At 41.0% G+C, this 25,573-nt stretch overlaps 1 protein-coding gene across 2 annotated transcripts; it reads right to left on the reverse strand.

Annotated features, from left to right (window-relative positions):
* Positions 1 to 1,659: 1,659 nt before the first annotated feature.
* On the reverse strand, positions 1,660 to 25,489 carry fcf1 (FCF1 rRNA-processing protein). 2 transcript variants are annotated; one of them, XM_063043960.1, is made up of 8 exons: positions 25,413 to 25,489; positions 20,570 to 20,637; positions 17,157 to 17,228; positions 14,972 to 15,120; positions 9,047 to 9,119; positions 6,333 to 6,420; positions 4,869 to 4,963; positions 1,660 to 3,988 (listed from the first exon to the last, which is right to left on the reverse strand). In XM_063043960.1, the coding sequence occupies exons 1-8, from the start codon at positions 25,413 to 25,415 to the stop codon at positions 3,940 to 3,942; spliced, it is 597 nt and encodes a 198-aa protein (XP_062900030.1). In that variant the 5' UTR covers positions 25,416 to 25,489; the 3' UTR covers positions 1,660 to 3,939. The 2 variants fall into 2 exon arrangements, with proteins under 2 accessions (XP_062900030.1, XP_062900041.1); XM_063043971.1 differs by lacking the exon at positions 25,413 to 25,489 and adding an exon at positions 25,393 to 25,411.
* Positions 25,490 to 25,573: the final 84 nt, after the last annotated feature.

Raw genomic sequence — 25,573 nt, forward strand, 5'->3', positions numbered from 1 at the left:
ATGTTTGATCACCAAACCCTCCGAGCACTTTATCACAGTGTTTGTAAGTACTGCTGGATGATAATCACTGAGACAGGTTACCACATTCAGTGGCCACTTTGCTTGTTAATACAAATACCCAATTAGCTAATCGTCTGGCAGCAACTCAATACAAAACAGCATGTGGACATGGTCAAGGGGCTCAGTTGTTGTTCAGCCCAAACACCAGAATGGAGAAGAATTGTGATCTCAGTGATTTAACCATGAAATGATTGTTTAGAGTGGTTTGAGTATCTCAGAAACTGATTTCCTGGGATTTTCACACACAAGTTCATAAGACCATACGCTAGAAGCAGAATTAGGTCATTTGGCCAATTGAGTCTGTTCCACCATTTCATCATGGCCGACCCATTTTTCCTCTCAGCCCTAGTCTACCTTCCCTCCATATCCCTTCATGCCCCAACCAATCAAGAATCTATCAACTTCTGCTTTAAGTATACATAAAGACTTGGCAGCCACAGCTGCCTCTGGCAGTGAATTCCAGATTCACTACTAAAGAAATTCCTTCTCATCTCCATTCGAAAAGGATGCCCCTCTATTCTGAGGCTCTGTCCTCTGGTCTCCATCCTCTCCATATCGACTCCATCATGGCCATTCGCCATTCGATAGGTTTCAATAAGGTCACCCCTCATTCTTCCGGACTCCAGTGAATACAGGCCCAGAGCCAACAAACGCTTTTCACGACAAGCCGTTTAATCCTGGAATCATTTTTGTGAACCTCCTTTGAACCCTCTCCAGCTTCAGCACATCCTTTTCAAGGGGCCCAAAACTGCTCACAATACTCCAAGTGAGGCTTCACCAGTTCTTCAAAAAGTCTCAACATTACACCCTTGCTTGTATATTCTATTCCTCTTGAAATGAATGCTAACATTGCATTTGCCTTCCTCACCACAGACTCAACCTGCAAATTAACCTTTAGGGTATCCAACACAAGGACTCTCAAATCCCTTCGCACCACAGACTTTTATATTTTCTCTCCATTTAGAAAATAGTCAACCCTTTCATTTCTTCTACCAAAGTGCATGACCGTAGAATTCCCAACACTGTATTACATCTGCCACTTCTTTGACAATTCTCCTAATCTGTTTAAGACCTTCCGTGGCCCCTCCATTTCCTCAAAACTACCTGCCCCTCCACCTATCAGTTTCTAGAGTTTACCAAGAATGGCACAAAAAAACAAAAAGCACCCAGTGAGTGGCAGCAATGTAGGCCTTGTTAATGAGCAAGGTCAGAGAATGGCCAGATCAGTTCAATCTGACAAGAACGTGACAGTAACTCAAATAACCACCTGTTACAACAGTGGTGTGCAGGACATCACTGAACACACAATACGTTGAACCTTAAAGTCGATGGGCTACAGCTACACAACAGCTATGAACATATACTCAGTGGCCACTTTATTAGGTACAGGATGCAGCTTAATAAAGTGCCCACTGTATTGAAAATCTCAAAATTAAACAATGCTGTATGCATATCAATTAAATTGATATCAAAAATTACTATGAATGAGCACACATTAAACATTCCATTACAATCACTTTAGATGTAAAGCAAAAAAAAGTATGACGGAAAATTATTACATTTAATTTTCTATTTATTAAATACAATTGTGAAAATATATACAGTACATGTACATAGTCTTCTGGAGAGGGATTTACATAAAACATTCTCTAACATTAATAATATGCAAAATATTTTTGAATTTTATCTATATTCATAGAAAATGTCAATATAGACACTAAGTAACTACACTAAACAATTGCAAACCAGAGAAAACACTTTTATTTTGCATAGCTAATAGTTAAGTCTGGTTTGTTCCCACCAAATGCTACTTCCTTTACCGGAGTTCTTGTGACCAGCTTTACTGTGGACCTAATAATAGGCATCCATTAGTCTCGTGAGACCATGGATTTGCGCCTTGGAAGGTTTCCAGGGCACAGGCCTAGGGAAAGTTGTATGGAAGATCGGCAGTTGCCCATGCTGCAAGTCTCCCCTCTCCATAACACCGATGTTGTCCAAGGGAAGGGCACGAGGGCTGATACAGTTTGGCACTGGTGTCATCGCAGAGCAATGTGTGGTTAAGTGCCTTGCTCAAGGACACAACACCTTGCCTCAGCCAAGGCTCGAACTAGCGACCTTCAGATCACTAGTCCGACGCCTTAACCACTTGGCCACGCGCCAACACAGCTGTGGACTTACAACAACTATAAACTGTGTAGCAATAAACTATACTCAAACAGCTAAAATTAATGACATAAAGGATAAAGGTTGACACTGTCAAGGTCATAAATGGGTAGGTAATCCATATCTAAATATGTTCCACAGAAAGGAGAATTCAGTAGGATGCATGATGGCTAATTACTTACAGGTCCATAGATTAAGTAAGAGATTCAAGAAAAAAAAATAGCATTTTCCAAACGTGTCCCTTCTGTTTAAGTAATTAGCCCCCAGGACAGGGGTTCCCAACCTTTTTTATGCCATGGGCTCCAACCATTAACCAAAGAGTCTGTGGACCTCAGGTTGGGAACCCCTGCTCAATGAACATCAAAGGAGAAAAGGGGCTGGAGGAAAAGAGTTACATGATCTTATTTAAAATAAAACAGGTGTTTATTTTAACATTGTATTGTCAAAGTTACTCAATAGTAAGCTTTAATACAGATGAAGCATATAATTATCTCAAAAAGATTAATACATTCCACGTTTAACATTAATTAGCTTGTCAACTTATTCCATTTCACAATTACTTTCTTGAAGCACTGTATGAAAACAAATCAAAACATCTCTAATTGTAAGGCCTCAACCCCCAATAATTCATTACCCACTGGCAACCCCACTTACAAGTCTTCTTAGCTTGAATAAGCTTTGCTGTTACAGATGGCAAAACTACAAAGCATGAAGAAAGAGTATAGTAGTGTCTTCCACCTTCCTTCTCAGTCATGAAGAAGGGGCTCAGCCCGAAACATTAACTGTTCATTCACTTACATAGATGCTGACTAACCTGCCGAGTTGCTCCTTAATTTTGTGTGTGTTGGTTTGGATTTCCAGCATCTGCAGAGTTTCTCATGTTTATGAAATTGTGGTGGTAATTTTATTACATATCAAACACAATATACCCAAGTTAGTACACTGTCTAACATTTTATCAAGTCACCAAGTTGTAAGGGTCAGAATGAAAATTTCCCACCTACTGGTCAAAGGTATTGTCTATTTTATTACCATTTCTATACAACATGCCTAAAAATAGATTTTTAGATAATTAAGAGTCTAAGGATATGGGATTGATAGAGGAAAGCAGCAATGGAGGTGAAAGACATTCTTGAATGGCAAAGCAGGCACAAGGAGGAAAATGGCCCATCCCTACTTTTATTTAATGTTCATACGTACATGGATCGTTAACAAAATTATTGAGGATTGGATAAGAGGACCAAAGAGTCCACTCCTGTTCTTTGGTGGATCTTGAATTTGTCTGCTTAAGTGTATATGTCATGGGCTTAAAATTAAAGAGCAAATATTTTTATGTTGGTATTGGTTGCTTTATAACCAGTTTCACTTTTCAATATTACAAAACTGCAAAAACTTACTTAATGTATTTTTCACACCTACATATCAACATAATATTAATTTAACTCTTCCACTGCTTATTTTAATATCGTGTTACTCACTGTTACGACTCCTTGAAAGTTAAGAAAATGCCATGTTATTGAAAGTCATTCCTCGTAAATATTCAAGAGGGAGGGGCGGACACTGGAAGGGCAGATAAAGAAATGCATTAACTAGCCCTATTATAGATTACAAGCAGCTGTTTTAAGATAGCAATTTGGTTTAATGTGAAAACAAATTCTTCATGAAAAATGTAAAACAAACAGTTTTTTTTTGGTGCAACCAGAATATCACTGCCTTTTCAAAATCTTGGAGCGCCATAGTCATCTGGCATTCGTTCAATGTTATACCTGAAAGAAAAATAATCAAGTTGTACAGCAATTGTTATTAAATTATTTATTAATATAATCCACCCAGAATACAGGCAAATGAAAAATAATTTTCTTTGTTATAGCATTTCACAATTTCAGAAATTTCATTATTGCCTTAGCTGAATTATTGCCCTGAGGTTGGGAAATATGGAAGACAATTTCTGGGCACAATAGGGCCCCACAAATGAGCAATTAAAGGGCAAATCTTAAATAATGATGTGGTGGGATCATGTTTATCCTGAGTTGACAGACAAGACCTACCATCACACAATTCATCCAAAAGCCTTCCGCTATGGTGATACAGTAACCTCAGAACAAAGCTATCAACAGACAAGAGTTGTATTACCAAAGGTGCTATATTGAACTGAAGGACTAGATTGTGGTACAAGTTGATTAAGCAATGTTTGAACCAATTCCCTTCTAACTGAAAGGTGAGAGCATCACCAGTGAGCCAAACCTTGCAAGAGAAAAGGTTGGAACTCCTTTTTGTCAAGGACAGTGAATACTGGCTAAACTCAAGCTGTGAGTGAATATTAAACAAAGAAATGGAGCAGTAGAGGTTGAAAGAACAGGAGCTAAAAATTGTTCTGACATTCAACGATTCAGCATCAAATAGGATTACGATAATTCTTCTATGATGGTCAATAGCCAAATGGTCACCATATCAATACCACAATACTCCAATTCTATAACTCAGGCTCATGATTTTGATGTCCAATTTCCTATTTTTTCAACAAACTGTTCTCCACCCACCCATTTCCTACACAAGTGAGCTGAAAACTAACTTCACATGATTGTTTTCCATCTAACCCAGAAAGTCAAAGATTACCTTTCAGCTTTTTAGAAAAAATGTTCTTACCTATGATTAGAAATGTACATAATAGGAACACCTGGAATTTTCCGGATTCTCCTCTTAAGATCTCTGTCCACAGTTGCTACAATGTAACATTTATGCTGCAAATGAAAAGTAGGTTGCCATTTAAAATATAAATCATGTGAAACTGATATCCAACAGCTTAGAATACTGCCTCGGCGCACAAACTGAAATTGCACAATGGCTCACGAGGCATTTAAATCCAAGGAACTAGATTAATCCGTAACTGCATTAAAAAAATGCTTATATTGGTCAGTCAGGTGACAGGGTGAAGATACGTCTGTACCAAATGAGCAGTAAGGTGCTCCTTCCATCCGCTAGCCTGCAAGTCACTCTTGGGCAAGGTGTAGCACCTGCTTAGCCCCTCAATCAGGGTAATATGAAGCTATGGAGCAGGTGGTGGATGGTCGTGTGAGCAAATGGTGCATATCCCAAGTCCTGGTTATGCCAGCACTGATGCCAGGCAATCTCCGAAGAGTACTGATAATATCTAGGGTTACCTGTCTTGTAAAGACACTGCCCAGAAGGTGGCAATGGCAAACCACTTCTGTAGAAAAAACTGCCAAGAACAATCATGGTCATGAGACCACAATTGCCAATGTCATAGGACACGGCACATAATGATGACTGTAATGGTTATAGTCACCATTAAACAGTGGCTCAGCTCGTTGGGCTGTTGTCTCGATCCAGGATCAATCCTGACCTCTGTTGCTGTCTGTGTGGTGAGTTTGCATATTCTTTGTGTGATGGTATGGGTTTCCTCTCACAGCCCAAAGATATAGAACTTGACAGGTTCACTGACCATTTTAAGTCACCTACTGTGAATGTAGGTGAGTGGCAGGACCTGGAGGCGGTGAAGGGAATAAGGGATGAATAAAACGGGATTGATATAGCTTTAGTGTAAATGGGTTGGCACGGACCATGTGTACCAAAGGGCCATGGTTTTGTGCAGTGTCACTTTTTCCTCAGATGGACGTGAAACTTTGGAAATGCTGCAAAGATGATCTACTATTGTACCATGGAAGACAAAACATAATTACATGGATAGACTGGACAAGCTAGGAGTTGGCCTTCTTAGAGTAGAAAAGGCCAAAAGGAAATTTGATAGCAACTTTCAGAAAGCATTAATTGGATAAGAGTAACAGAAACTGTTTCTAAAAGTAGAAAGATCAGTACCCAGGACACACAGATTTAAGGAATGGCATTTCTATTTTATGAGTGGACTACACTGTCAGAGAGAGCAATGATAATTAGCTTTCAGAAATTAATTACATACTGTACGTGAAGGGGAGAAAGCTTCAGTGACTGGGGAAAGGATGAGGTGGATAGGAGAGTTTTGACTGCTCTTCTTAAAGAGCTGTTCTACAATTTTACTGATTATTGAACCTAGCTTCAGCAAAAGAAAACTGTTCAAAATAAAATATTCACTGTAGTACGTTTACTTCATACCTGTGTGACTCTTTGCACTAGACAATCATCAGCATACGTTCCTTTGTGTGTGCAGGGTAACCTTTCAAATCGTGGATCCTTTGCTATTCTAGGAATGTAGACAGAGCAGAGTGTCATAATGTTATGACTATACCAATAACATGTTTATTCTACAACTTTTTTTTTGCTTTTTGCTTCAGATCACCCCTTTTGGAAAACCTGAGATTCCTATCTTCCCAAAAAGCTGCTTTTACTTCCTTAGATAACAGCATATATTTATACAAACGTTTGTAGAATGACTAAAAATGAACTATAGGTATTCTGTCCTTTAGATGCCTTTGGAATTTTGCATGCATTTAAAACTCAGACATAACAGCATTGCGTGATCTAGCAGTGATGGAAATTAAGGAACTTGTGGAATAAGGAATGATACCAAGGTAGCTGCTCTTCCTAGGTTTAATTTCCTGGTTTGTGAGTTAATAGTTTCAATCCAAGCAAACGAGGAAGCATGAAGACCCTCAGAGCTTGTAGGTATATAGTACCCAACTACATACTTCAGAAATGAGACAAAGCATCTGATAGGTAATAAATTATCACAACTTTTATATGGGAGTATATAATAGCTATTTTGCAGACAGGTATGGTACCAGAATGAATGCAAACCTAATCTATTGCCATTCGGGATAGTTATGGAAAGAGCATTGCCCAAGGTGAATTACTCTTCTTCCAGAAGCATTATGGATCATACAACTTTCACCTGATTGATAAAAAGGGGACGGCACGCTAGCATAGCAGTTAGCATAATGCTATTACAGTGACAGCTGTAAGGATCATGGTTCAATTCCTGCTGCTGCTTATGAGGAGTTTGTACGTTCCCCCCCCATGACCTCATGGGTTTCCCCCAGGGGCTCTGGTTTCCTCCCAATTCTAAAGATGTCTGCTTAGGGTTAGTGTGTTGTGGGCATGCTACTCACGTAATTTTAATTTAGCACAGAGCAGGCCATCTGGCCCATTTAATACCAGCCCTGTCACCAGACAATTTACAATGACCAATTAACCTACTGTGGGAGAAAATATCAAGGCCTTACATTGTAACGGGCATTGAGGGGCTAATGATTTGTTTTAAAATGTGAATTCGAAGTCTACAATCATTTATCTGTAACTAATGCACTCTGAGTGACTGAAATGTGCCTCGCAACCGAGACATAAAAATAACTGTATCTGTACTTTGTTCTGAGAATTTTTATATCTCTGTGGTTCAGCCAGCTTGCCTGATATATTTTTTGAGAACTAACACTTAAGTAAAATGTGTAGCTGCTCAAGGACATATTTTTGCTACCTCGCTATTCGGTAGCGTTGCTGGAGTTCCACTAAATACTAACAAACTGATTGCTAAGCTTTGCCTTGAAGTCGTCATGCAGGATTGCAGTGGACTAATTATACATTGTTCTCTAAAATGCTAGACAAAGGCTCAAATAGGGGATAGAATGTGAGGAACTAAGCTAAAAAAAGTGTAATATTGGATCGGGGTGTAGAATTGTTCTTTTTCTTGTAGTTTAAATTTCTTATGCTTGTCTATGTTTTTATATAATCACCTATATACATGTATAGTACTGTGCAAAAGTCTTAGGCACATAAATATATATATATATATATATATAGCTAGGGTGCCTAAGAATTTTGCATAGTACTTTATATTATGTCTTTCCAGTTACCAAATAACACTGAATACTACTGAGCTAATACAAAGCTAAGTACTCTTATTCTGTTTCCCAATCATTTTCCTATTTTACCCAATATACAGTACGGTGTAAAAGTCTTTAGGCACTCCAGTCATATACATGCCTAAGACTTCTGCACAGTACTGTATACAGTTCAGTGAGTTTTCCAGTGGTTACAGTCGCCTCCGCATTTTTCTGGAAACTTCTTGGTTCCAGTGGCAGGTGCCATATTACTTGAATCTGGCTTATTTTATTGGTTAACTATTATCAATCGAATTTTCTGTTATCAGTCGCTCTGGTATGAGCAGACCTCACTACTTTCTAGTCTCTCTTCTTTTCCCTTGTTCTCTCTTGTCATGCTTTTTCTCCTTTCTTCTTCACTGCATTTATAACAGTTAATAAAACAATTGTAAGCAAGAAGTTTTATGCCTCATTCTTGACTTCCGAAGACCCTTTGGGTCGCAAAAACATCAGGATCCAACAGTAATATAGATTTTTAAAAAGATTAGTGGTCTATTAGTGTTTAAAATTAAGGTTTATGAACATTTTAAATGGCCAGCAGTTATTCTGTTCCTCTGCCACCGAATCCCATTATATCAAATGGTACCATTGCTGTGGTGGCTCTCACAAGGGGATAAAGCCAGCTCTACACTTCAAGTTCCAACTGGAAAAAGTTGCTCTGCACAGATCTGCGCTGTTCAGAAGCACCAATATTCAGTCCACTGGAATAACTGCACAAGCTTGGCAGATTACAAGGACCACCGTCACAGATGTAGTCCCTGATTTTAATTTCAAACAACGAAGGCATGCTGTCAGTTCCTTATACACAATCTTATAGCAAGAACATCCTTGAAATGTGAGATATTTTTCATTTGCTTGGAATCATTCACTAATGCAGTTTAACAAGTCAGAAGTTGGTGGTAGCAGGGTGGACAAGAGAAGCATGTCGTTGAGACGGGAGAACTGAACTGATACTCGCCTAGCAGGATAAACCTGCTTCAGAAGTTGTTTTACCTGAGTGCAACTCTGTACTTCTGCCCCAGTTTCTCAATTTCTGCCATCACACAGTCAGTAATACAGGGAATACCTGGAAAAAAATATTCAGAGATTTTAACTTACATCCTTCACTTTATTCCCATTCATCTGAAGAGCTTTCCCCACAATATGCATCATAAAATAAGTAATATTCTAATTTTGTGCACACGCTTCATGTCCAACCCAGATATGAAACAATTTTGTTCACAATAAACGATTACATCTCCTCTCCACCCTTGCATGCTGATCCTTGTGTCTCCATTATTTTGTATTTATGTTTGCAGCATCCAAATATGTAAGTTTCTTAGCTTTTGGATCTTGGATTCTTACAGATGCCTTCCTTTTTCAGTACAATTTAGATTTTTTGCTTTCCTTTTATTCAATTAATCTTTGCTTATCTGTTTGATCTTTTCCTGTGCCCACTGTATGCCAATGAATTTCTTTCAGCATTTTTTTTTTTTTTTTTAAAGTATGCTGGTCATCATGTTAGCCCAAGAGCGTTGTCAGGCAAGTGTCAAAAGTTATTATTGCGCTGGAACTGCTTGACTGGAGACATAACTAATTCCAGAGGTCAGGCCTTCAGTATTAGTTGGAATACTGTTTGGTATAATCGCTTCTACTGTATCCAGTGCTCTCAGACATTTATGGAGTAAGTGGACTGAATTACTGATGAGCAGCTTCTATGACCACAGGAATCTCAAAGAAACCGAAACCCTCATCCACCAGGCACCTGCGGCTTAAATTAACAGTGAATGCTTTGGTCTTTTCATTAACATTCACCTACTATACCTCACTATCCACAAGGATAGGTATGTTCTTGAAAATTCCACATTTGTTAAATGTTTAATTATCTACCACAACTTACAACTAGATGCAGCAGGCTTGCAGAGCTTTAATGCAATGAAATATGATGCACACAAACCATGATATGTGGATAAAAACACAATGAGAAGGCAAGAAACAAACATGGCAAAAATATTGAGAGAATGGAGGGATAAAGTTTTGAGTTAAATATAAAAATTGCCTGTAATTTCCACTGCATCAATGGGAATGGTGGCAGGGTGGTTACGTTGCTGAAATATTATCCAGACACCTGAATTATGAAGCAAATATGCAAACTTGATAATGTTGATAATAACTGATCTTTTAAATTTCTGCTAATAGGTGATGAATAGGTTATTGCTGAGGGTCTCAATGATGACAATGCCATTAAAGGAGAGATGATCAGGTACTTACCTGGAGGAGGTTTACTTCCACCTTCTAAGGGGCAACGAAGGGCAGGTAACTAATCTCCACATGCCATGGATAATATAGGAAAAGCTCAGGCGATGCAAATGTCATTTGGCAATTAATCATCCCACATGTTGATATTGCCTATGCTGCATTTCATGCAGCTGGAGATAACATCTTGCGGTATTGCATTACAAATGAAAATTAACACTGTAATCTCTCACTCAATGTCGGCAAGACTAAGGAATTGATAACTGACTTCAGGAAGAGGAAACCAGAGGTCCACGAGCTACTCCTCATTGGAGATCAGAGGGGGAAGAGGGTCAGCATCTTTAAATTCCTCTGTGTTATCATTTTGGAGGACCTGTCCTGGCCCCAGCACCTGAGTGTAATTATGAAGAAAGCACGGCAGTGCCTCTACATCCTTAGGAGTTTGCAAAGATTTGGCATAACATCCAAAACTTTGACAAACTTCTATACGTATGTGGTGGAGAATATATTGACAGGTTGCACCTCTGCCTGGTATTGAAACACTATTGCCCTCGAACGAAAAATCCAACAAAAAGTAGTGGATATGGCCCAACACATCACAGGTAAAAAAAAAGCCCTCTGCACTGCTGAGCACTGTCGAAGGAAAGCAGCATCTATTATCAGGGACCTCCACCACCCGGGACATGCTCTCTTCTCGCTACTGCCATCAGGAAGAAGGGACAAGAGCTTCAGGACTGTCACCACCAGGTTCAGGAACAGTTATTATTCCTCAACTATCAGACACTTGAACCAGAGGGGATAACTGCACAACTTCACTTGCCCCATCACTGAACTGTTCCCACAAATCAACTCACTTTCAAGGACTCTTTATCTCATGTTCTCGATATTGATTGCTTATTTACTTATTTTTATTATTTCTTTTTTTCTACTGTGTATTTGCAGTTTGTTGTCTTTCGCACATTGGTTGATGTCCATTCTGTTAAATCGAAATGCTATCAAGTTGCACTCTTTCTTATGCACAAGTTTAGATGACAAAAACAAAGATGAATTACTTGACGTAGTTGTTTACAGGAATTGAAGTTTCTATACTTGTTTCTATAATAGGAGTGCATACGACAGTGTTATGTTTTGGGGAATTAAGGCTATTAGAACAAGTGATCCCAGAAGTAAACTGTACTCATAACAGTACTTTAAATAAAGTGCTACAGCAGTATATTTCAACCTTGTTACTAAAGAGAATAAACAGACTGGGAAAAAGGCAAGGAAATAGCAAAAGTAAAAGAATTAAGTGTCTTGATCTTGCTTGTGTGTTCTTGTGATTTCCTAGTCTTGCAATCAGAAATTCAAGTCTTTCCTCAGTCCACTGCTGTTCATTCTGCTGACCACAACTGTGCTGCAACACACAGCTCAAACCACATCACCAAGTTCGTTGATGACACGACCGTGGTGGATCTCATCAGCAAGAACGATGAGTCAGCATACAGAGAGGAGGTGCAGCGGCTAACGGACTGGTGCAGAGCCAACAACCTGTCTCTGAATGTGAACAAAACTAAAGAGATGGTTGTTGACTTCAGGAGGACACAGAGCGACCACTCTCCGCTGAACATTGACGACTCCTCTGTAGAGATCGTTAAGAGCAACAAATTTCTTGGTGTTCACCTGGTGGAGAATCTCACCTGGTCTCTCAACACCAGCTCCATAGCAAAGAGGGCCCAGCAGCATCTCTACTTTCTGTGAAGGCTGAGAAAAGTTCATCTCCCACCCCCCATCCTCACCACATTCTACAGAGGTTGTATTGAGAGCATCCTGAGCAGCTGCATCGATGCCTGGTTCGGGAATTGCACCATCTCGGATCACAAGACCCTGCAGCGGATAGTGAGGTCAGCTGAGAAGGTCATCGGGGTCTCTCTTTGTGCCATTAGAGACATTTACACCACACGCTGCATCCGTAAAGCAAACAGCATTATGAAGAACCCCACGTGCCCCTTATACGAACTCTTCTCCCTCCTCCATCTGGCAAAAGGCACCTTAGTATTCGGGCTCTCATGACCAGACTATGTAACAGTTTCTTCCCCCAAGTTATCAGACTCCTCAATACCCAGAGCCTGGACTGAAACCAACCTACTGCCCTCTACTGTTCATATTGTCTTGCTTATTATTTATTGTAATGCCTGCAGTGTTTTGTGCACTTTATGCAGTCCTTGGTAGGTCTGTAGTCTAGTGTAGTTTTGCGTTGTTTTTTAACGTAGTTCAGAGTAGTTTTTGTATTGGTCATGTAGGACCATGGTCCTGAAAAACGTTGTCTTGTTTTTACTATGTACTGTACCAGCAGTTATGGTCGAAATGACCATAAAAAGTGACTACTTTAAATAGCAATTCAAAGAACATCCCAAGCATCACCACACACCCCGCTTGCTGCTAGGTTTCAATATCATATTGTCAGGGAAGGATGATCTAAAAAAGCCGATGTTAAAATTTCAAAGATCATCTCTGATGAATTGAGGCTAGAATTTTCAATTGGTGAATGACAGTGCACAAGGGAGAGCATGATTAGACACGAACAAAGGAACACTAAATCTGTGAAATTAAGGTAGTTAGACAAAGGAAGATAAAAGCTGTGAAATATGGAGCTGTAGGAAATATCCAGCAGGGCAAGCCTTATTAATGGAGAGAGGACAACAGAACCGATAGAACAGTGCACCTGGCCAGGTATAGGTGTAAGATGAACCAGGAGGTACATTGTCTGCTGAAGGCTAGGTCTGTGGCGTTCAACCAACGCTGGCAACCCAGGTCTGTACCAGAAAACCAGGTATGATCTGCGGAGGGCCATTTCAAGGGCGAAGAGACAATTTTGAACGATGTTAGAGGCGACATCGGATGTATGACCACTCTGGCAGGATTTGCAAGACGTTACTTCCTACAAAGCGGAACCCAATAGCATGATGGCAGCGATGCGTTACTACCAGATGAACTCAACGCCTTCTATGCCCGCTTTGAAAGGGAGAAAATAACTAGAGCTGTGAAGATCCCTGCTGCACCTGATGACTCTGTGATCTCTGTCTCTGAGGCCAATGTTAGGCTGTCTTTAAAGAGGGTGAACCCTCGCAAGGCACAAGGTTCTGATGGAGTACCCAGTAAGGCTCTGAATACCTGTGCCAACCAACAGGCAGGAGCATTCAAGGACATTTTCAACCTCTCACTGCTGCGGGCAGAAGTTCCCACTTGCTTCGAAAAGGCAACAATTATACCAGCGCTTAAGAAGAAAAATATGAGCTGCCTTAATGACTATCGCCCAGAAGCACTCACATCTACAGCGATGAAATGCTGAGAGGTTGCTTATGAACTAGACTGAACTCTTGCCTCAGCAAGGACCTGGACCCATTGCAATTTACATATCACCACACAATAGGTCAATGGCAGATGCAACCTCAATGGCTCTTCACACGGCCTCAGACCACCTGGACAACACAAACACCTATGTCAGAATGCTGTTCAACGACTATAGATCAGCATTTAATACCATCATTCCCACAATCCTAATTGAGAAGTTGCAGAACCTGGGCTCCTGTACCTCCCTCTGCAATTGGATCCTCAACTTCATAACCGGCAGACCACAATGTGTGTGGATTGGTAATAATATCTCCTTCTCACTGACGATCAACACTGGTGCACCTCAGGGGTGTGTGCTTAGCCCACTGCTCTACTCTTTCTATACCCATAACTGTGTGGCTAGGTATAGCTCAAACACCATCTGTAAATTTCCTGATGATACAACCACTGTTGGTAGAATCTCAGGTGGTGACAAGAGGGCATACAGGTGTGAGATATGCCAACTAGAGAAGTGGTGTTACAACAACAACCTGGCACTCCATGTCAGTAAGACGAAAGAGCTGATTGTGGACTTCAGGAAGGGTAAGACGAAGGAACACCTATCAATCCTCATAGTGGGATCAGAAGTGGAGAGAGCAAGCAATTTCAAGTTCCTGGCTGTCAAGATCTCGGAGGACCTGACTTGGTCCCAACATATCGATGCAGTCATAACAAAGGCAAGACAGCGACTTTGCTTTATTAGGCATTTGAAGACTTCAATAGATGTACCGTGGAGAGCAATCTGACAGGCTACAACACTGTCTGCTATTGTGGTGGGGGGCTACTGCACAGGACCAAAAGAAGCTGCAGAGGGTTGTAAATTTAGTCAGCTCCATCTTGGGTACTAGTCTACAAAGTACCCAGGACATCTTTAAGGAGCTGTGTCTCAGAAAGGCAGCGTCCATTATTAAGGACCCCCAGCACCAGGGCATACCCTTTTCTCACTACTACCATCAGCTAGGAGGTACAGAAGCCCGAAGGCACACACTCAGCGATTCTGGAACAGCTTCTTCCCCCACCCGATTCCTAAATGGACATTGAAACCCTGAACACTACCTCACTTTTTAAATATATATTATTTGTTTTTTTTGCACAAATTTTAATCTATTCAATATACATATACGGTAATTTATTATTATTTTTCCTTCTTCTATATTATGTATCGCATTGAACTGCTGCTGCTAAGTTAACAAAGTTCACGACACATGCCAGTGATAATAAACCTGATTCTGAATAACTGAAGAACTGATTATTTCTAGAATATAACTATGCATTCACAGACATTAGTAAACTGGATAATTGTCAGGAACTTACACTTTGCATATAAACAATCCATCATAGACTGCACAATGTCCAGCTTGGCTTTGATAGAGAAATTGATGAAATTGGTATCAACCAGGATGTAATACGGAGGACCCAGCTGTGTGTTATATTGGAAGAACAGACAGGAAGGATACTTCACCCTGGGGAAAATATAAGATAAGTTACTTAATTTTTATATCTAAATTTTACATTCAGTACAATATTAGACACTGGTACTTTATCTTTCAGAGATGTTTTAAAATGTGTTTGGAAACTAAGTACAAAAGTTTTCAGCTTCTCAGCATAAATATTCCCACCAAATGAGTGTCATGATACTCAGCACTGTTTTTAATCAGATACTGCTCATATACCTTGCCACCCTGGTCAAATTCCACCCCACATATATATTTGTACATATGTTGGCAAGTGTGCAGAAATTACCATCTTTTGTTTTCTGCATTTCACTTGTCAATAAAAGGTCGGCATGGTAGCGATCGGGGTTTGAACCTCCCTGTGGTCTGTAAGGAGCTTCTCCATGACCACATGGGTTTCCTCTGGGTGCTCCAGTTTCTGATGACATATAGTTAGGGTTTGTAAGAGCATGGCGACAATTGCAGGCTGCCCCGAGCGCAATCCACACTGATTTGATTTGACACAAATGATGCATTTCACTGTATGTTTCGATGTACGTGACAAACAAAGCTGATCTTACTCTTAAATGGGAAACTGATTCCAGGATGCAACACTGATTAGTAGGCAGAAATTACTTCTGATGCCTATGCAGAAGGCAATCTGGTTGACATAATTCTTACAATTCTAATGGAAGTTCCTAGAGTAGAGGGAACGTAATCTATTCATGAGTCATAAAAGTGCACAACTTGGAAGTGAACATGCAGATGGTGGCCTTCACCTGTGCCTAGTTAGCTCATGGATTTTGTACCAGTGAGGTTCAATTCGTGTAACTCTGGTCATTCCCTGCTCCCAACCAAGCAATATTATTCTTATTTCCCACTATTTTTCCCTCTCACGTGCTCATCAACTTCTTTTGGTTCTCTTACCACTTGCCCAGACAGTAATCAATTAAGCTACCTGGTGATCTTTGGGACACAATAGGAAATCGGAACACCAAGTTCAACTCTACATTGTTACAGGGAAAACTTGCAAACTCTACACGAACGGTACCCAAGGTCAGGATCAAACTCGGGTCCCTGGAGATGTGAGATAACAGCATCAACCACTGCACATAATGCCACTGGGCAGACTGACGTCATTCAGGGCAGCTACTGGAGTACTGCTGGAGCTGCACTTATAAATACATTCAAGTGTATTCCATTATAGTATTGATTTGACCATGCAGATGGTTGAAAGGCTTTGGGGTTGGTGATTCATTTTCTCGCCAATGGGACCCCAACACCTCCACCCCCACAAACAGTAAAATGTCAGACATAAGAGTTATACAGAACTGGACAGGCCCAACTAGCCCACCTTGACAAAAATGTTAAACTATATGGGTCCCATATCCCCATAAACCTTTCCTATTCATGTACCTATCCAACTATCTTTCAAACATCGATAGTGTAAGTGCCTCAGCCACTTCCCCTGGCAGCCAATTCCATGTACTGACCAATCGCTACATGGAAAAAAAAGTTGCCCCTTGAGTTCCTATTGAATTTCTCCCCCCTCACCTTAAACCTATGCCTTCTCGTTCCTGACTTCCCAACTCTGCGGGAAAAATTAAAGATTGCACATTTGAAGACTGGACAAAGGTTCTTTCACCCGTAACGTTGACTCTGTTTCCCTTTCCACAGATGCTGTCTGACCCGGTGAGTATTCCTAGAATTTTCTATTTTTGTTTGGTTTGCTAATGGATGTGACATTGTCTGTCACCATTTTAAATGATGACACATTAATGCTATCCAGGCTTTGCTGCTTTTTGGTGTGCACTATATCATTTGCTACGGAGTTTCCAACAGAGGTGTAGATGTACAGAATTTTCTGGTGCAGAGCCCCGATGATCCAAGTGCAGATGAAGGGAGAGACCAATACTTGACAATACCGATCTGCTGCATCACTGTGTGCTCTCAGTACCATCACAGATTTTAGACAGCAGAAAAATATTTCACAAGCACCTCCCTCTAATATTAATCAAGATATTTCTTTAAAACTTATAATCTTGAAATTCCAATGTAAAACGTACACTTCCTTAACTTTCAAGGCACTGGGATCCTCTTTTTTCATCTTCTTAGGTTTTGCTCTTTCACTTTCTTTTCTGAAATAAAAAAAATTTATTATTGTGAAAGATAGCAGCAACCATCTCCTGAAGGGTTTTATGATCTGAGGGAACTTAAATCTGTTTTTTTTTTGAGAATAAAACTATAACTTGCAAATCAATGCCTTAACACAGGTTAAGAAAGCTAACACAGATCAATAATTCCTTGAAAGGGGAGACACAGGTGGATTGGGTCATAAAGAGAGCTTCTGGCACATTGGCCTTCATAAATCAAGGTACAGCAGATTCTGGTTAATGGGGACACATTGGGATAAGTAGATTTTGCCCCAATTAAGCAGCTGTTACAATTAGCCGAAGTTTCATGGAAATAGCTTTAAAAGTTATGAAAAAAGACAAACCACAGTTTAACTGAGTAACAAATTCTAGAATCAACCTCTGCCTAAGCAGGAACGTGGACCATCACCACAATAGGTCGACAATCTCACTAGCTCTGTACTCGGCCTTGGATCACCTGGACGATAGTCATACCTATTTAAGACTGTTGGTTATTGATGACAGCTCAACATTCAACACAATCATACCCTCAGTTCTAATCAACAAGCTCTAAAACATGGGCCTTTGTACCTCCCTCTGCAAATGGATCCTTGACTTCCTCACCGGGAGACCACAGATTGGAAATAACATCTCTTAATCGCTGACAATCAACACCAAAGCCCCTCAAGGATGCATACTTAGCCCATGGCTCTACTCCGTCTACACCCACTCTACAACTGGCTAGGCAGTTCAAGTGGCATCTAATGATTTGCCGATGACAACTGTTGTTGGCAGTATTTCAGATGGTGAGGAGTAGACGTAGTGGGGCAATCAGCTGGTTCAGTGACGTCACAGCAGCAACTTTGCCCTCGACTTCAGAAGGCCAAGGAATAGATTGTGGTCTTCAGGAAAGGAAAGTCAAGGGAACACACAGCAGTCCTCAATGAGGGATCAGAAAGGGGGAGCAGTTTCAAGTTCCTGGGTGTCAACATCTCTGCGGATCTACCCTGGGTCCAACATATCGAAGCAATTACAAAGGCTTGACAGTTGCTATATTTCATTAGGAATTTGAGGAGACTTGGTATGTCACTAAAGACACTTGCAAATTTTACAGTTGTACCGTGGAGAGCATTCTAACTGGTTGCATCACCATCTCATACTAGACTAGAAAAAGCCGCAGAAATGATTAAACTTAGTCAGCTCCTTCATGGGCACTTGCCTCCCCCGCATCTAGGACACCTTTTAAAAAGCCACGCTTCAAAAAGATGGCATCCATCATTAAGGACCCTCATCACCTAGGACATGCCCTCTTCTCACTGCTACCAGCAAGGAGGTGGTACAGGAGTCTGAAAGCACACTCTCAACGTTTCAGAAACCGCTTCTTCCCTTCCCCCGTCACATTCTGAACGAACATTGAACCCGCGAATACTACCTCAATTGTTCCCCTCTCTTTTTGCTCTACTTAGACAAAATATAATTCTTTCTTATATATACTTCTTATTGTAATTTATAATTTATTACTTAAATGTACTGCTGCCACAAAACAAAGTTCACAACACATGACAGTAATATTAAACCTGATTCTGAAATTATGTATTTATATGAAATACAGAATAAATTAGAATGCTACCAATACTACATTGTTACAAAACTGTGCATTGGTCCCATTCATTACCGATGCAGGAATTCATCCAGTATATGCTGAACATGTTCTTTTGATTAACTGTCAATGCACAAAATCAGTGAAGATATCTAGTGTAGATAACGGACTGCATACAATGCTTTCAACAATTGCATCCTCCAAATCTTCATTGTCATTATAACATTCAAGATGATTACTAATCCCTTCAAAGTCATCATAGTTCTTAACTTGTTGAAGTAGAGAAACAGTTTCATTTTCACTCCTGGCCGTCTCTGGCAGCTCAAAGCCTGAATGCTTGAAACGGCAGTGATTAAAACATTTCTGAATTGTCTTACTGTTAATTTCCCACCAACTACCAATGACAAAAAGAATTACTCTTTGAACACAAACACATGCAACTGATTCTGTTTAAAAACTGTTCCCTCTACGAGCAGCATAGTGTGTAATGGTCACACAAGTGCACGTGACTGAAGCTAGTTGGAAACTGTTTGGCAACTGTCTCCTGTCTAAAATAAGTAGCGTAGTGTCCCAAATAAACTAAGGGAATCCTGGCTATTTTTTGTTCTTTAAATGTTGTCCCAAATAAGTGGCTCCCCCAATTAACTGATGGCCCCATTAACCAGAATCCACTGTATTGAGATCACGAATTAGGATGTTATGTTGAAGCTGAGATCAAATTTGGAGTAATGTGTGCAGTTCTGGTCACCTCTGAATGGGAAAGAGATCAATAAGATTAAAAGAGTACAGAGAATATTTACAAGGAGGTACTTTATACTTTATTGTCGCCAAACAATTGATACTAGAACTTACAATCATCACAGTAATATTTGATTCTGTGCTTCCCGCTCCCTGGATTACAAAACGACAGTAAATATTAAAAATCTAAATTATAAATCATAAATAGAAAATAGAAAAATGTAAAGTAAGGTAGTGCAAAAAAACCGAGAGGCATGTCCAGATATTTGGAGGGTACAGCCCAGATCCGGGTCGAAAACCTGGGTTATGGACTAGGTTGAAGAGGTTAGGACATTATTCCCTCAGGTGCAGCTCAAAAAGGAGAGGTCTTCTAGAGGTATACAAAATTAAGAGGGGTATAGATTGGGTTAATGTAAGCAGGCTTTTTTCTACTGAAGATGGGCGAAACTGGAACCAGAGGTCATAGGTTAAGAGTGAAAGGTGACAAATATAAGGGGGAGCCTGTCGGGGAACTTCTTCACTCAGAGGGTGGGTGTGAGTGTGGAAATGAGCTGCCAGTGAAAGTGGTGGATGCGGGTTCGATTTCAACAGAAGAGAAGTCTGGATAAGTACATGGACAGGACAGGTATGGAGGGCAAAGTTCGAGGTGCAGGTCAATGGGACAAGGCAAAGTAACAGTTTGGCACGTATTAGATGGGCTCTACAGCCTACGACACTTTACCAAGAACATTAACTTGCTAGGTTTCAGAACATATGGAAGTGTCTCAAGAAATAAAGATCACTCCTTGCGTGCAAATAACACCAAACAATAATAGTATGATAAGCCACTGATCACCTACATCGAGGAAAGATCAATAAGATTTAAAAAAAAGCACAGAAAATCTGTGAAAGATATCATTTCCCAAACAGAAAGTCCTCAAAGAGTAATGCAGCACAATAACATTGAAATGGGGGCCATTAACTTCATCTAATCTTTTAGTTTCATCCCAAGCTTAATTTAAAAACTTACATTCTTGAATCACGCAGACTGATCATTCGCTTCATAGTTGCATATTTTCTTGTTTTCTTTGCTTTTCCCTGGAAAAAAGAATCAAACAGGTGGGGGAGGCGAGAATAAGTTCAATACTAGAAAAACGAGAATAACCAGCCCCGAAATAAAGTAGAATTCTACCAAAATATAGTACTGAAATAAGTTAGCAGACTTAAACATTACCTCAGTCCCTCTCTCCCTCGGTGCTACATGACCCATACCTGGAAGAAACCCATGCACTTTGGAGAAGGACAGATAAACTCCCCACAGAGGACGCTGGAAATGAACTCCAAACTCCAGAGCTGTAATAGCGTTATGCTATTACAAAATAGTATTTTCTATTATTTCAGATTTCCAGCATCTACAGTGTTTTGGCTTCAGAAATCATGGTCATTAGAGACTAGTCTCTCCACTCACTCATCTTCAAATGCATCACCATTCTCTTTTCTATGTGCATATACCAGCTGACAATGATACCATACCCATCTCCTTTTCTGCAGTTTACCAATTACTGAGCAGCATATTTCTAGCTTCTTACAGTTTTGGAGAAAGACAGGGCAGGGGTGCAGCCACACAGCCAGAGACCCCGGTTCAGTGCTGACCTTGTGTGCTGTTCTCCTGGAGTTTGAACATCTTCCCCAGTAGCAGTGTGGGTTAACTAGCTACTGTAAATTGCCTTTAGCATGTGACTGAGTGATTAAAGCTCACAGTGAGTCATGGGAATAGGGTGGAAAGGGTGTGGAAATAATGAAGGAGGATTAAAGGTTAATATAAATAGCTGGTCAATATTTAGTGTAGATTCTATGGGCTGAAGGGCCTATTTCTGTGCTGTATCTCTTAAAATAAATCACTGACCTGAAGACCTTTGAGGTAGATAACAAAGCAATATCTGATAAATATAAAAGATCCTGTGATACCTTCCCAGAGCAGGGACAGGGCAGTGGCACAGCTGGTAAAGCCAAGGTGCCAGAAACCCAGGTTTGATTTGAAGGCTTAACCTTTTCGTCAGCAAAGCCCTCAAATCAACTCAGCTGAAACAGCTCACCCAGTGGCACTTGGTGAGAGATTTCTGAGCACAAAGAAGCACATGGCCTCTTCTACAGCCATGAGGAGGCCAAATGCAATTTGGAGGAATAACACTTCATATTCTCTCTGGATAGCCTCTAACATGATGGCACAAACATCTAATTTCTCTGATTTCCAGTAATTTCTCCCTCACATCTTTTTTTCATTCCCCATTCTAGGTTTCTTCCTCATCCCTTCTCTTCTCCTTACCTGTCCCTCACCTCCCTCTGCTCCGCTCCTCCTCCTTTTTCCATGGTCCACTGTGCTCCCCATTAGGATGCTTCTTCTTCAGTCCTTTACCCCTTCCACCTATCACCTGCCAGCTTCTTACATCATTCCCCCTTCTCCTGGTCTCACTAGCTTGTATTTCCATCTCCTCACCACCCCCCCCCCCCACCTACCACCTTATTCTGGCCTCTGCCCCCTTCCTTTCCACTCCTGATTAAGGGCCTTGGCTCAAAATGTTGACTGTTAAGTCCCCTCTATGGATCCTGCTTGACCTGGTGAGTTCCCCCAGCATTTTGTCTGTTGCTCAAAATTTCCAGCATGTGCAGTAATCTAGTGATTACAAAGGCATCATGAATCTTCACCAATTCACAGCAGGCACAAACACCAACAGGTCTTCCATGAAAAATCTACTCAGCCCAAGCTCCACATTTGATTTTAAAATTCGATGAGAAGGCAATATGCACTCTGAAAAGGGTCCGAAGATTAGTTAGGAAAGTGGAACAGGGGAAAGATGAACAGAGGGGGTTTGGAGGCCAGTACATCCAATCTTAGCAGTAAAACTAATTCAAAATCAAAACAAAACAATTGCTGCTGGCCTAAGACCACCATGGGGTTGTTCTACTTGCATGACACATCCTCATCTCCAATATGATTGTTCCAAAGACTCGAATTCCTTTTTTCAATCCTTCATTAGCAATTAGCAAATATACAATCTTGAAGTGATATTAAGTGGTCAGCAAAGGTATGAACTTTGCCTGTCCCAAACTATAAATTGCCACAAAATAAGCAAGAGTATGTAACTTATTCTCTTCACTTTTAACACACCCCCTTAATGTGACCAGTTACCATAATAAACACGCAAAACAGAATACAAAGCAAATAGAGAACAGATACACGGTTCCTACAGGAACTTATGGGTGCTGAAGACTTCTGCACAGTGCTGTAGTAATTTTATGTATTGCACCGTGCTGCTGCCACAAAAAAAATCAAATTTCTTATCAATCATATAATCCCAATTGCTCTGCATCTATTTTCTATAATGTTTAAGATGCTGAAATTAATAAAAAGATTGAAAAAGAAAGAAAAGAAAAAAATCAAATTTCATGACATATGTGAGCAATGATAAACCTGATTCTGATATGGGTCTCAGTTGTGGACTGAGAGGGGAAAGGAGGCAGGGAGAGGGGAGTCATGGTTTGGAAAGGCGGAAGGAGTGGGAAGCATGAGAGACATTCTACAATGATCAATAAACCAACTGTTTGGAATCAGATGGCCTTGCCTGGTGTCTCAGGGCTGGGTGTGTCTGCACTTGCGCCACCCCCACCCCTAGCACTTCTCTGACACCCGACACATACCCTTCATACAGAGCTCCGCCCTGACCATTCCCAACGTCCTTTGGTCCTGCCAGATTTATAAATTTGCTCTCCTCTCCATGTTGACAAATACAGTACTGTGCATAAGTCTTAGGCACCCTAGTTATATATATGTGCCTAAGTCTTTTGCACAGTACCGTAGCTCACAAGCAGGTAGGGTGGTAAAGGTACACTTGCCTTCACTGTTGGGAGTATTGAGTATGAGAGTCAGGAAGTAAATTGCAGCTATATGAAATTTTGGTTTGGCTACACATGGAATAATGTGTGCATCTTTGGTACACAACGGACATGGTGGCTTTAGAATGGGTGCACAACATTTACCAGGATTCTTCCTACAGGGTACGTGCTACAAGAGGTTCTTCCAAGAAGACCACAACCTGGTCGTGGTTTGGAGGCTTGCGTGCCTCAATGACTTGAGGAGCTATGTTGGCTGGAGTCAGAGCTCAGTGCTTTGGCTGTTGGTAGGTCAACCCATGCCAACCAGGTTAAAGGGTAGAAGACAGACTAAGAGTGGTCCAGGGCTAACAACCTTGACTGGTAAAACAAAACTAATACAGAAACAGCAATGAAGAATCCTTCTACATCTGTGTGCGATGGTATTCCTGAGTCTCCACCCAGGACTTTCATGACTGACAGGAGTGAAAATCGCAACGCTACTGACTTGATCTCTGAGGATCTAACCTGGTCCCAACATATTGATGCAGCTATAAAGAAGGCAAGACAGTGGCGATATTTCATTAGGAGTTTGAAGAGATTTGGCACGTCAACAAATACACTCAAAAACTTAAATAGATGTACCCTGGAGAGCATTCTGACAGGCTACATCACTGGTATGGAGGGGCTACTGAAAGAAGCTGCAGAGGGTTGTAAATTTAGTCAGCTCCATCTTGGGTACTAGCCTACAAAGTACCCAGGACATCTTTAGGGAGTGGTGTCTCAGAAAGGCAACATCCATTATTAAGAACCTTCAGCAATCAGGGCATGCCCTTTTCTCACTGTTACCATCAGGTAGGAGGTACAGAAGCCTGAAGGCACACACTCAGCGATTCAGGAACAGTTTCTTCCCCTCTGCCATCTGATTCCTGAATGGACATTGAACCTTCGGACACTAGTTTTCTTAAATTATATATAGTATTTGTTTTTTGCATGATTTTTAATCTATTCAATATACATATACTGTATAAAGTATACTGAGTAAGATTTATTTATTTATCATTATTATTTTACCTTTTTTCTTCTATATTTTGTATTGCACTGAATTGCTGCAACTAAGTTAACAAATTTCATGTCACATGCTGGTGATAATAAACCTGATTCTGATGAAGGAAGCCCTGAAAGCCTCCAGAGATGGAAGACGTTTATTGCTGCTCTCAATGCCAGTGGTTGGACAAATTTGGGTTGCTTTTACTACAGCAGCAGAGGCTGAGGCGAGACCTGATAGAAGTTTACAAGATTATGAGAGGCAGCAAGACAGTCAGATTTTTTTTCCCAGGGGTGCAAATATCAAGTTGTGAGGACATGCGTTTAAGGTGGGGGGGGGGGGAGTTCGAAGAAGCCACACAGTCAGGGTTTTGTATTACACAGTGGTGAGTGCCTGAAACAGACCACGAAGGGTGGTAGCGTTAGCAGACCGGGCAAGGTATTTAACACAGGGAATGCAGGCTTTTGCTCGGCGTTGGAGACTCAAGAACGAAACGTGTTAATTTCTTAAACTCTAAGGTGAGAGGGGAGGGATTTAATAGGATCCTGAGGGACAAAGTTTTCCACCCAGCGAGTGGTCAGAGTTGACAGAGTAAGTGCTTGAGACAAGTACATCAACAAGATTTAAAAGGTACTTGGGTTAAAAAAAAGGAAATGGGGCAAATGGGAGCAGTTTAAGAGAGGAATAAACCAGCTGGGCCGAAGGACCTGTTCCATACTGTATGACTCTTTCGATGGAGGGATATGACTTTATGAAGGGGGAAATGAGGATCGTGGGCAGGGGGAAGAGAGATTTCGTTTCATTCGGCATCGTGCTCGGAGCTAGCGTTGTGGGCCGAAAGACCTGCACAGTCCCAGAGGTCCCTAAGCGCCTTTGAAGAAGATTCACCCGAAAACCCCACAGAAACAACCCGGAGCGCAGAGACCTCAACCCACCGATTCGGCGACAACCTTACCATCGTTCCCTGCTCGTGGTTGTCGAACGCCGTTACGTCACCTGTCGGCGCCGACCGCCGACGTCAGCCAAGGAGCGACTACCCCGCCCATCCAGCTTCCGGTTGCTATAGGTCCCTAGAAACGCGATGGCAGAGGAAGCGTTGTTGGGAAAGCTGGGAAT

Source organism: Mobula hypostoma, chromosome 1, assembly GCF_963921235.1.
Source record: "Mobula hypostoma chromosome 1, sMobHyp1.1, whole genome shotgun sequence".
Classification (NCBI taxonomy): domain Eukaryota; kingdom Metazoa; phylum Chordata; class Chondrichthyes; order Myliobatiformes; family Myliobatidae; genus Mobula; species Mobula hypostoma.

What these genes read in the sequence shown, in the direction of transcription:
- fcf1 (XM_063043960.1), bottom strand. An exon ending in GCCTTGAAAGTTAAGGAAGT is followed by an intron (nt 15,121 to 17,156) that starts GTACGTTTTACA and finishes TATTTTCCCCAG; the next exon opens with GGTGAAGTATCCTTCCTGTC. An exon ending in GGATTGTTTATATGCAAAGT is followed by an intron (nt 9,120 to 14,971) that starts GTAAGTTCCTGA and finishes ATTTTTTTCCAG; the next exon opens with GTATTCCCTGTATTACTGAC.